The sequence below is a fragment of the Egretta garzetta genome, unplaced genomic scaffold (assembly GCF_000687185.1).
Source record: "Egretta garzetta isolate BGI_Z169 unplaced genomic scaffold, ASM68718v1 scaffold281, whole genome shotgun sequence".
Lineage (NCBI taxonomy): Eukaryota > Metazoa > Chordata > Aves > Pelecaniformes > Ardeidae > Egretta > Egretta garzetta.
Genome location: NW_009258674.1, coordinates 363,426 through 378,052, shown reverse-complemented (window position 1 = coordinate 378,052; position 14,627 = coordinate 363,426). Strand labels below are relative to the sequence as shown.

Here is a 14,627-nt window from a genome sequence, read left to right as displayed (position 1 = left end):
ATAACTTAACAAGTAGGTGAAACCACACAACTCTGCAAAGTTATTTATGGATCCTACTATACATGAATTTCAATTGGAACATGCTTCAGAAACACTTTCTGGAAGGAATGCTTGGCAAAACCATGTGTGTTTAGTATTACTTTAAGTTAACATTAGTGTTTTAATGCCTACAGAGACTGACAGGCTCCAGCATAATTCACAATTTGATCACTGAATTAATTTAAGGCAAAGACAACCATTCTCTATTCCTAGGGTAGCCATTTCCATAATCCATAAAGGCATGGGAAACAAAATTTTCACAAGATACTCTTCAAGATTTGTGGAATTAGGCTTAAACTTCAAAAAAATTCTAGTTCAGAATTATTTTCCCTCTAATGACTACATTTGCCTTTTTCTCCACTTTAGAATGTGACAATACTCCTGTCATCCTACCTAAACACTTATTTTATACAATTTAACCACATAATTTGATGTTTCTAACAAACAGGAAAAGCTTATTCTTTTTGGCTGGATCATTCCTCTTGTTGGCCTAATTTATATTCAAAAGTGTCATCAAGTCAGGTAAGATATTTCATACATTGAGAACACAGGATTTTACATTAGTTTGCTATAGTAAACTGAATAGATTCTTCTGTGAAGGATTTGTAATTTTATTTTACTTTATTTTATTTTATTTTGTTCAGATTGGGTCTGAAATAATCATGTGAAGTAGAATATACTTGAAGTCACCTTCTGGACAAGAAGTTTTACACATTCCTCTTCGTTGAAATTGCATGTTTGGCATCAGACTGTTGTAAGAGAACCTCAACAGTTTAAGCCTTGTCCAGAATTTCTTTTTTTAAAGTTGTAAGTTAATGTGAGTCACTCCTGTAATCATCTCTCCTATTCATATTTATACTGCTATGTTTTGTTTCTAGGGGAAACAACGGCAACAGGTCTATGGACTGGCAGAAATACAATTGCGTAAGACATCACTGCAGCACTGTGTAATAAATGTTAAGACTATAAAATCCATTAGCGCTGTAGAACAGCCCTGTACTAAAAATAACCAGTGATTTTACAAGATTAAAAATTGGTGTTTTTAGGTTTAAACATTCTATTATTCATGTAAATTATGTTCCATTTAGTTTTTAAACCGTAGGGGTCAATCCTCTTCCCAGTGCAGAAGCAAAACAAATGTGCTCAAAAGTGCCGAGGTCCAGTCGGGTCATGCTGCTCAGATGGAGCAGCGTCCTCTCCCTGGAGAGCAGAGGGCTTTGCATTGTTTTGTCTTGTCTTTAAAATGAACGTGTGTGCCACAGGACACAGACATGTGCAGGGGACTGGAATCCCAGTCCCAGCATACAGTAATATGCCAGATGTTGCATTTTCTGCTTTCAGATTCCTCACTTGAGCCACTGGGGTTAGACAAAGCAAGGAGTATCCTCAAACCTAAAATCTAGGCTTGGATTCAGGCAGCCCAGCTTCCGTTCTTGACTCTCACACGCCTATTGTAAGCAAGTTCACTGAGGTTTTTTCCACACCACACAGGTACTCTCACTCTGCTTAGCCTTCGATAAAGGGGGATTTGCTGTCCAAAGTAATGCAATACAAAAAAAAAATTCAGCACACAAGTGTATCCTCTCTCAGGCCATAAAACAAATTGAGCAATACACCCACAACTAAAAAGACGAAGAAAGCTCAGACTGGGAAAACCTACTGCAACTGCAACCAAGACCTGAATTTCAGTGCTAAAACAGGGGAGCTAATTACAAATGCATCTCTCCAGATAAAAAAATAGCCATCATCACAATGATAATTAAGATATGGTGATGATTGCAATGCATTTTTTAATTACTGTACCAGGGATATACACTCTTCCAATTTTAATGAGGTGCAAGAGGCTACACAGCTACAGAGATGCAACATTTCAGAGTTGCTATTGCATCTCCCAGTGCTCAGTGGAGAGCAACAGTGCCCTGGTCCTGGCCCTCTACTTAATAAATCTGTGCTTACTAATCCTTTTATTGTTTTCTATGGAAAACTCTACAATACTACTGCAAAACAGCACTGCTGTATTAACTTTGAAATTTTTATTTAAGTTGAAGTTGCCACTTTATGGAGAGGTTAAGAAAAAAGGCATTTGTACCAAAATAAAAGGGAAGTTGACATCTTTGTGAATTGTATATTTTGCCTTTTTGTCCTGTGCAAAATTTAGTCATGCTCTCCAGAAAAGTACCAAAACAATGTCATTTTGCCTGACTCGTATTTTTCTCAAGAAAGTTGATGAATACAAAAAATATCTGAAATTCAATTCTAAAAGAGAGTTCCTTCACAGATATCTTCTGTCAAGGAAGTAATTGTTTCACTTCCATTCAGGTTATCATGCCAATGGTTAAGACCTGAGATCTGAGCAACTTTTTGAAAACTTCAATTTATCATCCCACAATGGACACAATTCTGTCTTGACCTTACATATATGGTGCCGCGACAAATAATCTAAAGTTACATATAATTTGGCATAATGTATCATTGTTTCTGTTGAAACTATTTAAATTATTTTAGTTTTCTATTTAAAGTATTTTTTCCAACTTTTTATTAAACAGGAAGATACTTAAAGATGCTGAAAGCAACTAAATTTTCAGTTTGTGGTACCACAGAGGACACGTTCAATACATAGTTTCTCCTATTATAAGAAGAAACTCCCATTAGACATTGCCTTTCTTCTACAAGGTCACATTTTAAGGTTGATAATTCCTTGCTGTTTTCTCCAAAGTAACTAAAGATGAGCCTTGATATTATCATCTGCAGCAAACTTTCCTTTAGCTTCTGCTTCTTCAGTCTTTTCCTAATCACTGTTTTGATATTAAGGAAACTAAAGTAAGAGGAGAGAAACCAAGAAGAAATGCTATCAAGCGGGCATGCAGCAGATTGTCAAATGGAACATGTTTATGACATATTCCAGCAATTAAATATTTATTTCAAAATCAATCAGTCAGGGCTACAGTTAAGGCATTTAACAGCTATTACTAATAAGCCCAAATTACAGTGGAAAAATCTAATATGGAGAAACTAATAGATAATAATTTCACTGTTCTTGCTAACTGTTTTGCATACATACTTTTGTTGTATTTAGAAAAATTGTATTTCTGCCATTCACTTTTAAGTATTGTTATGCATAATCAATATTTACTAACTGGGAAGTGGGGTTTTTTGGAATAACAGATGTGATTGTAAAGATCTCTCTTGCATTCATGTGTGAATAACACCAATGAATAAGCAACATGAGTTCACAGGTGCTATTCTGTTTTATAAACATAACTATCAAATTATGTGCCACATTCAAAGGTCTACATATTGCTGGAAGCCATTGACAGCATTTCATCATCACCTAAGCTAATTAACACCAACTGGTCATTAGCATCCAGAAAATCCTTGTATTAAGGTCATTACTGCCACAATAATGAGAAGCTGATAATATGGAAAGCAACATGCATGTTTTGACATGATGGGACAACAAATGTAATTTGTCTAAAAAAAGACACTGCTTGTATTTTCTCACAATAACTCTTGAAAATAGAAAGGAAAAATCAGGCTGTCCAGCTTAATTGTTCTAAATTGTACCAATCATTCCATGCTAAACAGTAATAAAGGCAACAATTTACAAGTACTCACCGAAGGGCATACATGTAATCTAATGAAAATCAAGGACTTTTAAGACTATGCTTAAAAATAAGTGCTAGACTATGCTTAAAATCAGTAAGCACTACTTTTGCTTGCTGTGCTGCAATGCTCACACATAAAATTGATTTTAACTCAGAAATTGATTCCTGATTTATCTGTCTGCTTTCTTAGGCACCTGTTTTCAATCATAGTTTTGATGACATACTTGTACTTCCTTTATCCCTTTTATTCCACAGACCTACAAAATAAGCTCTCTTAGTATCAGATACAATTGCATGGGAATATTTAATTAAGGGTGTACATATATGTATGGGTGTGTACATATATACTTATGCGTGTCTGTTCCATCATTCTACATAGACAAGCAACATTTATTTCTAAAAAGAAACTTGACATACATAAAAATGCATACATGCAAAAATACAATCATCCATCTGGACAATAATTCAAACTCACACAGGTGTTTCCAGAACTTGTCTGTTTAGTTTATATTGTTACAAACTACACAGTGCCAAATGCATTGGTGACAGCTTCCAAAGATAGAACTTAATCACAAATGCTAAAGAATGCATATTTCACAGAATCATAGAATGGTTTGGGTTGGAAGGGTCATTTAAAGATAGTCTAGTTCAAACCCCTTGTCATGGGCAAGGGCACCTTTCACTAGATCACATTGCTCAAAGCACTGTCTGATCTGACCTTGGACACTTCCAGGGATGATGGATCCACAATTTCTTGGGCAACCTGTTCCAGTGTCTCACCACTCTCATCATAAAAAATTCTTCCTTATATCCAGTCTAAATCTACCCTCCTTCCATTTGAAACCATTGCCCCTTGTCCTGTTACTACAAACCATGGTAAAAAGTCTCTCTCCATCTTTCTTATAAGACCCCTTTACATACTGAAAGACCACAACAAGGTGTCCCTGGAATGTTTTCTTCCCCAGGCTGAATAATTCCAACTCTCTCAGCCTTTCTTCATAGGAGATGTGTTCAGCCCTCTGATCATTTTTGCGGCCCTCCTCTGGACCCACTCTAACAGGTGTCTAACTGTGTCTTTCTTGCACTGGGGACCCCAGAGGTGGATGTGGTACACCAGGTGGGGTCCCAGGAGATGGGAGTAAAGGGGGACAATCACCTCCCTCGATCTGAAGGCCACACTTCTTTTTGTGCAGCCCAGGATACAATTGGCTTTCTGGGCTGAAAGCACACACTGCTGTCTCGTACAATTTTTCATCCAACAGTATCCCAAAGTGTTTCACCACCTAATCAGTATTGATACTGAGGATTGCCCCAGCTCAGGCACAGGAGCTTGCACTTGTCCTTGTTGAACTTCCTGAGGTTCACATGCGCCCACTTCCTGAGCCCATCAAGGTACCTCTGGTCCCTTCCCTCAAGTGAATCAACTGCACCACTCAGTTTGATGTCATCCATAAACTTGCTGAGGGTTCTCTCAATCTCACTATGTCACTGATCAAGATACTAAATAGTATTGGTCCCAGTGTGGACCCTTGAGGGACACCACTCATTACAGTTTCTACCTGGACAATGAGCCATTGACTGTAACTCTTTGGATGCAGCCATCCAGCCAATTTGATATCCACCTAACAGTCCATCCATCAAACCCATCTCTCTGTGCTTTAGCAGCAAGAATGTTCTGGGGGATGGTATCAGAGGCCTTACAGAAGTCAAAGTAGAAGACATCAGTTGCTCTTTCCTTGTCCACTGATGCAATCATTACATCACAGGAGGCAATTAGTTGCCTAACTAATTAGTTGCCAACTAATTAGTTGGCTGTCTCTAATCACCCCACTGTCTTTCATGTTTTGACATAACTTCCAGGAGGACCTGTTGCATGATCTTACCAGGCACTGAGGGAAGGCTGACTAGTTGGTAGTTCCCAGGGTTCTCCTTACTACCCTTTTTAAAAATGGTGAAACACTCCCTCAGGATTCTTGGATGCTTCTCGTTGAGTCCCATGGACTTATGCATGTTCAGGTTCCTCAGGTAGTCTCAAACCTGATCTATGATGTGAGTAACTTCATTCCACTGGTCCCTGCCTTGGTGTTCAGGGACTTGAGAGATATGGGAAGAGTGTTTACCATTGAAACTGAGGCAAAAAAATGTTGGGTACCTCAGCCTTCTCCATGTTCACTGTCTTTAGTTCTCCTGTTTTAATTATCAGGGGGGTGTGTGTGTACATATTCTTTAGTCGTCCTTTTCTGACCAGTGTACCTGTCAAAGCCCTTCTTATTCTTTGCATTCCTTGCCAAATTCAGGTCCCACTGTGCCCTAGCTTTCCTGATCCCATCCCTACACATCTGGGCAGCATCCCTATATTCTTCCCAGGATACATGTCCTTGGTTCCACTGCCTATGCATTTCCTTCTTACACTTTACTTTGACCAGGAGGTCCTTGTTCAGCCATGCCAGTTTCCTGCCTTCCTTGCCTGATTTCTTACATGTTGGAATTGACAGCTCTTGTGATGTATGAAAAATGTCCTTAAAAGGTTGCCAGCTCTGTTCTGCTCCTTTATTCGTTAGAGCAGTTTCCCAGGGGGTTGCATCCACTAATTCCTTAAGTAACTGGAAGTTTGCTCTCCTAACATTCAGGGTTCTGGCTTTAGTCTTCACCTGGCCCATATCCCTCAGGATTGTGAGTTCCACCAGAGAATCATCACTACAGCTCAGGCTTCCAGAAATCTTGACTTCTCTAAATAGTTCATGTGTGTTGGTACACAGCAACTCTTGGACTGCTTACAGCTTGCTGTGTTGTTTTTCCAGAAGATGCCAAGTTATTGAAGTTCCCAAGCAAGATTAGAGCCTGCAAGCATGATGCTTCCTATAGTTGAAGCAAGAACACTTTGACAACAGACTCCCCTTGGTCAGGCAGCCTGTAGTAAACACCAACCACTGCGTTTCCTTTGTTGGGATGGCCCCTAACTTCTACCCATAGGCTCTCAATCTATTCACCGCTGCTTTTCAAAGACAGCTCTATGCAGTCAATCTGGTTTTTTACATAGAGAGCATTTGTTTCATCTTGATGTAAAATGTTTTCAAAAGGTGTTGGTTATTAACTATCTTCTATGGCCCTCTATATATGAAAGGAAAACGTATTTAGTCTCAGTGGACTCTGGTCTCTGCTATGGGATCAGGTCAGAAATGAGGGATTCAAAATTTTGTATTAATTGTCAGACCCCATCTGCTTTCCCACACCCTCTGCTCTGAAAATATGGTACAACATGCTTTTTTTTACTAGGAAACATATTTTATATGCACATCTATGGACTTGATACGTGTAACAGAACTGGAAATTACAATGCCATGAAGTGTTAAACTGCAGGTCCAAAGGGTTTATATCCCTGAAGCAGCTTGATCATATATTTGAGAATAATGACCATTAACCAATCTTATTAATTCATTACAAGGCCTGGAACTGTTGTGCCATTATACAGGTGTCACATGTATGAGCTCTCTAATCTCAAAGCCTAGTGTATCTCTTATACAAAAATACTGTAAACTTCCTTTTTGTATCCTACATTAAGAACTTTGTTTGAAAAAAATTTTAACATCTGCCAAACATAAATGAAAATTTAGCAGCAGAAAAGCATTTATCTTAGGCCACAGGAATCTAGATAATGCTTGAAACAAGTTTTTTATAGCTGTTCTTACAATCATTTTTTTAAAGTAACTGACAATGAACCAAGTCTCATGTCAATATGGTTATGCGCAGACAAGGTTATCACTGCTAATTTATTCTTTAAGAATAAATCTCAAAATTCTTTCTTAAAAGAATGAATTCTAATTCCAAAATTAGTAAGTATATGCTTTAGGAAATATTCTCAAACTAAGTAAACACTTTGTCCCCCTCTATACTGCTACAAATAATTTCTATTCTTGAATAGTCTAGTGATGAAAGAAGAATCACAATCTCTCATGCATTTTCTCATATAAATTCTGTAGAGAGGAATACCTGATGTTTGGCTGTATCACCTGCACCTGGGATGGGGTACCCCCCAGTATCAATACAGCCTGGGGGGAGAAAGGATTGAGAGCAGCCCTGCCGAGAGGGACTTGGGGGTGCTGGTGGATAAAAAGCTGGACATGAGCCGGCAATGTGCCCTGGCAGCCCAGAAGGCCAACCGTACTCTGGGCTGCATCAGGAGGAGCGTGGCCAGCAGGTCGAGGGAGGTAATTCTGCCCCTCTACTCAGCTCTGGTGAGACCTCACCTAGAGTACTGCGTCCAGCTCTGGAGCCCTCAGCACAAGAAGGACATGGAAGTGTTGGAGCGGGTCCAGAAGAGGGCTACTAAAATGATCCGAGGGCTGGAGCACCTCTCCTATGAGGACAGGCTGAGAGAGTTGGGCTTGTTCAGTCTAGAGAAAAGAAGGCTGCGGGGAGACCTGATTGCGGCCTTTCAGTACCTAAAGGGGGCCTATAGGAAAGAGGGGGAAAACCTTTTTAGTAGGGCCAGCTGCGTTAGGACAAGGGGTAATGGTTTTAAACTAAATCGGGGTAGGTTTAGGCTAGATATAAGGAAAAAATTCTTTACAATGAGGGTGGTAAACCACTGGAACAGGTTGCCCAGAGAGGTAGTGGAGGCCCCATCCCTGGAAACATTCAAGGCCAGGTTGGATGGGGCTCTGAGCAACCTGATCTAGTTGGCGGTGTCCCTGCTGACTGCAGGGGGGTTGGACTCGATGACCTCTAGTGGTCCCTTCCAACCCAAAACATTCTATGATTCTATGATTCTATCACTGCTCCTATCTCCCCATAGCGGAGAAGAGGCAGGGCAGATCCATCAATTCAGTAAATGCAGTTGCAAGTTATACCTTATCTCTTCTCCTAGGATGCCACAGCTCCTGTTACTGTGGTGTATGTTGCTATACCTCAGATAAGAGGGTATCTGAGGTATTCAGGAAGAACTCCTCTGAAGATTTGCTTCAACAGCACAATCACCCCATGATGCTATTGATGTGGGTTGTATTTTTACTAATCACTTCAGCAACATCATCACAGCTTCCAGATCATAGTGATGCTGCCTTGACCACCAAGTAAATCCAGAGACGGGTGTTTCATTTTGACTACCTCTGTACTTTATCTGTGCTGTACAACAGGGATCAAATCTCCCGGTTTAAATTAGCTTCTACTTTGTAAGCCACAGCTCTTAATGTACACTGGATTAAATTGTTTTTACACCTAAATCTGATTACACAACTATTAATTATATGAAGAGCTATACTATTTAAAAAATCCTAAAATGGGTATATGACAATTAGCAAAACAGAAAACATGTTGCCCTGTATTAACTCATTTCAAGTCCAAAAATGCAGAAAGTAAAGTACCATGCAACACAAAATTAGCATACAGACCTGTAAAGATAAAAACCAAATCATAAACACAGGAGAATTTAATCTGTATTATATTTCACATTTTTAATCAGAGTATTTTGAAGAATATTGTTTCTAAAATGAAAGATCTATGCCTTCCCCCCCCAAACTTTCAATTTGTTACTCCTGTTCAAAAATATTCTTATTCAAAATGTTACTCCTTTTCAATTCAGATTTTTATGCTTTCAGAATAAATCTTCTGTAAATGAAGAAAGTTTAAATACCTTCTGCTAGTAAAAAAAAAGAAAAAAAGACACAACAACACAAGGTTTAATTCAAAATACTATAGAAGACCTGTTCCTGCTTCACCATAAAGGCTTAACAAAAAAATATGACAAAGAAATACTTGCTGATCCTCATTTAGACTGACAGTAGTGAAATTAATAAAAGTAAAATTAAAGTGACAAGCAATTAAGAGCTGACTAATTATTATCTTTCAAAAATAAGCAGCATGACTGACATTATTTCATGGGCATAAAAAGCTTTACACTTGAATCAGTTTGCTACTCATGAAAAAGGAATTAATTTCCCTAAATACAATTCCAAGATTTATTTATTTTTGCATTATTTTAAAAATAAAGAATAGTAGTATTTCTGTTGTCCATGTATGCTAACAGAGTAGACACAGAGGGAAAAAAAAACTTGGGAAAATTTAGAAAATATGTCAATAATTCTTCAGTTATTGATTTGACACTCTTACATATCCATCTCCATGGTCCACTGGGGAACAATGAAATAATCCAAGTCTCTAAACCTCCTGTGATATCTTAACAGGGCAGGTGCAGACCCCGTGATAAACTTAAGCTGTCATAATTAAGATTCACCACCTTCAACATTCTCTCAGTTGACGTACTGGGAACACTCAGGTAAAAAATTGCTTAAAATGTAAATATTACTTATAAGCAGAACTAAGAACAGTGATCAAACCAGGGAATTTTTCATTTCATTGTCCTGTTTCTCATACTAAGTCTCTCTCAATTTAAATTTAAGCGGTGCATGGAATCGTACCAATTATGATATTTCATATGTTCACTTAAACCCTGTAACAATAATAGTAACAAGTTATACTCTCCTACACAACAGCTTCAGAACTCATTAGAAGTGAAAAACTTTTTTTTCAATGAAAGAGTTTCACAGAAATGGAAAAAACTAAAAAAACCCATGGTAATTAAATTTGCGCGTTATAACATTCAGGCAGTTCAAAACAATGCAAAGAAATACTTTTCTGCTTTCTTAGTCTGATTTTAGAACTCTTGTTTGACTTCATAGGTGCTAAGTTGGACACTGTCATTTATTTGTTGTCTGAGCGCAAATTATTCCATGTTCCAGCACACAACTCTGTTCATTAGTTTTAACATGAAGTATTTTCTTTAGCACTTTCCATATGAAAAATTGAAAATGTTGAAGGTAAAGTATGCAGAATTTTTCTTAAATCATTTACATGCATTCTTTGAAACATTCTCTAAACCAAATGAGATGAGAAAAAAGTTCAAAATAAAACCTATATGGTGCTATAACCATTCTTTTATTTTGTTATTTCTACTAAAATTTCTTTAGCAGTATTTATCACAGGTTTTTTTCTTTTTCCACTCAGAGTTTTGTTTAATCACAAAACCATGTTTAGCTAGCACTCTGCATTGCTGACCAAAACAAGACATGAATACTAAAATGTAAGACATTTACCTAAATAACTGTGAGCTGGTTTTTCTTCCACAACTTTGATTCTCCTTGCTCCTGCAGGTATCACCAAAGCTTCCACATAACCTAGACATGAGACCAGATGTCCCAAGTTAAATACAAAAGCACAGAAAAGTAGATCTTGCATGGTTTTTTCATTTCTTCTCTCCTATTTCACCTTTTAAATGTAACAAGTTATAATTTATATAGCAGTGGTTTGAGCAGTCTTGCAAAATGTTGAAACAAGATATGAAACTTTGCTTTAAGTGTAATATATATACCATGATATACAATTAAAAGAATATAGCAAAATAAAACATAACAAGAACTAGTGAGGCTGGGGAGGTTGTGACTGGAGCAGATGAAGTTGTCTCTGACCAAGTCATTTAGTGTCATCATCACCACCAGGCGACCATATAAGAATTCAAACCTCACTGGGCATGTAGGGACAAACAATACAGCATTAAAACCCAAACAACCTCCCACTTTTGGTTTTTGCTTTTGGGCTTTCTTTTTTAATATTCTGTGCTCCATCTCCCTCTTCTTGCTTTAACACATTCAAACCCTGTTATGAATAGCTTTAGTTTTGGAGTCTACTTACTAGTTATTTGGTTTACATTGCAGTTGCTTCCTCAGAGTGTGGGACTAAGACATGCTGTTGAACAATTTGTTTTAAGTAAAAAGGGGTGAAAAGGCAATGCAGGTGAAAAACACTGCACAAGCAGGAATATTATAAATAAATAAAAGCATATTTTAGATTATCCAGGTGAACTTGAAAAAGTGGAGAGTAAACAAAGTTTTTATTCCGCATAGATTTGTAATGTTCTATAACAAAATACTGAGCATTTACAACACCTTTTCAATAATCCTGAAACAGGAAAATTAAATTGCTGCAAAACAGCATTACTAATCTTTAATTTCCTTACAAGCTAACAGTACTTTCTAAGTATTGCTGACAGTCCAACTTCTTGAGAAGGAAAATAACTTACATAGTTATTTAGAGTGCTATAGCACAATATTGTGGATTGACACAGAACCCTGAATAAACTTGAAATTGTGTAGATATTCACACTAGCTATAAAAGAGAGCTGGCACATTGTAATTTGTATTGGCAGCCACCTGCTTTGTAGCTTTTGATCTTGTAGTCCTACAAACTCGTTCGTGGTTTGAGACCCCTGCTCTGCATTATCTTCAGCTTAAGAGAGGGCCAGACATAAACATCTCAAGACTATGCCTTTTTTTTTTTTTTTTTTTTAAGTGCTATACTTTGGTCTGTAATGCATTGAAGTCCTTGATTTTTCAAAGATATACTGTGTGCTTCTAATTACAGTATTTTTTTATGTGATTTGCTTCCTGTCTTGAAATTCTGCACATTTTCTACTGAAGAAGTATAATGGCAAATAAATGCTGAAAACAGTTGGCCAAATGCTGTTTCAAAGAAAAGACTTTTCTTGGAGAGAAGGTATGCATGGTGCATGGTGCACAGTATTAGGATTTGAGTCTTCTACTCTGTCAACACTATTGTGCTGTAGCAAATCAATTATTCTCAGTCAAAGAACAGATCATACCAGTTTTTGATAATCTCATGTTCATTCTGCATCACAAAATCTATTTGCTTTTTATGATATGTTATTATTAGTGTAAAACTATGAATAACGAAAAGATAGAAGATTTCACCATTAGGCTTTATGCTCCCTCACTGCCTGGCTTGGTTTAATGACATTACTCTAGGTAACATCATAATTTGGATATTTATTTTGAAGAACACTAAATGAAAGACTGTAAGAATTTACAGTTCATTTATTTACTAAAAATATAAATTTTATTCACATACTTTTTAAAAATCAGGCTCTTCTATTAAATAATGTGTGTCTTAATGGAAGATAAATTAGATAATTCCTTAATTTTATAATTTCAACTATTTGCAATAGATTTGTAACAATTAAGTTTAAAAATGCATTCTTCTCTTAAATGACTTACTATCTTAAAAAAAGTAGATCTGAAGTTCTTGTGAGGAACTGCATAATTTGAAGCAGTATAACTTCTTAAAGTTCCCAATGGTCAAAGTAATCAAACAAACAGCTACTGTTTTCCTAAATATTTGAAATAAACAGACTTACCTGTTCCTCTGGTATGGTTAAAATCACCTTTAATAACTTTGCATGACTTTCCATTACCATTGCATACACCACAATGATCTTCACGAGCCAGAGATCCTACTATGCCATCACAGCCAAATTTCTGTGGGAGAAGAAAATAAAGCCATTGAGACACAGGCTAAGTTTTTCATAAAGCTGCCTTTAGTAGTGGGCATCTCTCCCTTCCACAAGATGCCCTAACCAACACAATCTACCCCTGCTCAGAATGAGGGCTGCACTAGTTTGTGTGCAGAGATCGCTTCCATACCATTTTTTTCCCCATGATTTTATGTAGATTGTTACATTCACTCTTCCTATATGGTTGGCTAACTCTACCAGCTACTCTCCAAGAGGAACACAACCGCATTCCCACCTCCCCCTGGGACCTCTGGCACTTCTGAGCCACTACGCAACACATATCCCACAGGCCCCCGTGCTCAGTGCCTGGAGTGTGTGCAATTCTACTGCTTTCTTCTCAAAATACCAGAGGTTCTTTGCCACACCCACAATACTAAAGTGCTGTCTAATGTCAACCTACTGTCTTATTCTGAATAGGACCTGAACACATCTGGAATATGTAGATGTAAACTGTATTTGTGTTTTGCTAAAAAGCATTCAGTTTAAAACAAATTAAGTTTACTCAAGCCCCCCCACATTACTATGTTAGACACATTGCTATCAATAAATATCAGTGGTAGCTTGACAATAGAAATACAGCTAATATCATATGCTGGCTTGATATGAAACAAAAGTCTTTTAAAGTCTAGAGAAGTCATCACAGGGTACTCTCGTGCACTGTATAAATGCATCTGATAAAACCAATTAAACTTCAAGACTGCTTGATAAGTAATGAATATAAAAGCTAGGTTAAAGAGAAAAAAAAGGATTCCTTTAAGAACAGAAACCACAGTCTACCGAGGAGCCATTTCCATCCACATGAAGATTGTTACTTCACTTTATGCACAGAATTTTTATTAGACTTCTTCTACCTAAAAAAGTAATACAGATTTCAAAATACTGAATACAGCATAAGCAAAGAGTTGTGTATCCAAAATGACACACGTACAAGATATAAATACCTAACTCTACAGCTGTAGTCCCCAAAGTTCTTCCTAATGAGTTGTCTTAAGAAGACAGGGTAAAATGTGGAAGACCTTACAAATTAGATTTTTATATCTGATTAGCACCTATCTCTCTGACCCTTGATATGCTAAGAAGCCAACTCAGTCTTAGTCAGGTGGGTTTGGTTTAAGGCTTTTTTTTTTGGTCTTTATTAGTCAGGTGTGAAAAGTGAATGATAAATCAAATGACATATTTCAGGAAAAACAGGCCATATTATCATCTTTGTGATTAAATCTGTAATTGTTACATGGTGAACTAAAGCAGCAATTCAGCAAAGTTATTAAGAATATTCTTGTTGCATGCACTCAGTCACTAGAGAAAGGGTAACTATACATACATATATGGATTTGTATGCATATATACATACATGCATGCATCTTTAAATTTATTATTACAGTATCTAACAATGCTGTTTCTGTGTTAAAGTTTGTTTTTCCTACTGAATTCAATGTGTGCAATGAGAAGTGGACATAGAAGAAAACCCAGCCCTGTGGGATTTTTACGTAGAAGAGTTTCCATATGAGGCACTATAAAAGCGACAAAAAAACTTATATGAACCATATGTATTTTGACGATCAGGAATGGCATAAGCACTCAGCTTTATTTGTCTGTTATTCTGCTCCTTTGGCCTTGGTTTA

The 14,627-nt window shown here is 37.2% G+C and overlaps 1 protein-coding gene across 1 annotated transcript in view; it reads right to left on the bottom strand.

The window, feature by feature from the left end:
- The window catches only part of ADAMTS19 (ADAM metallopeptidase with thrombospondin type 1 motif 19), a 152,948-nt gene that overhangs the window by 31,048 nt on the left and 107,273 nt on the right, over positions 1-14,627 (bottom strand). Inside the window, exons 15-16 of the mRNA XM_009648858.2 lie at positions 12,850-12,970; positions 10,736-10,816 (exon numbers count right to left, since the gene is read on the bottom strand). Coding sequence (XP_009647153.1) covers positions 10,736-10,816; positions 12,850-12,970 — 202 coding nt within the window. The remainder of the gene's footprint in view (positions 1-10,735; positions 10,817-12,849; positions 12,971-14,627) is intronic.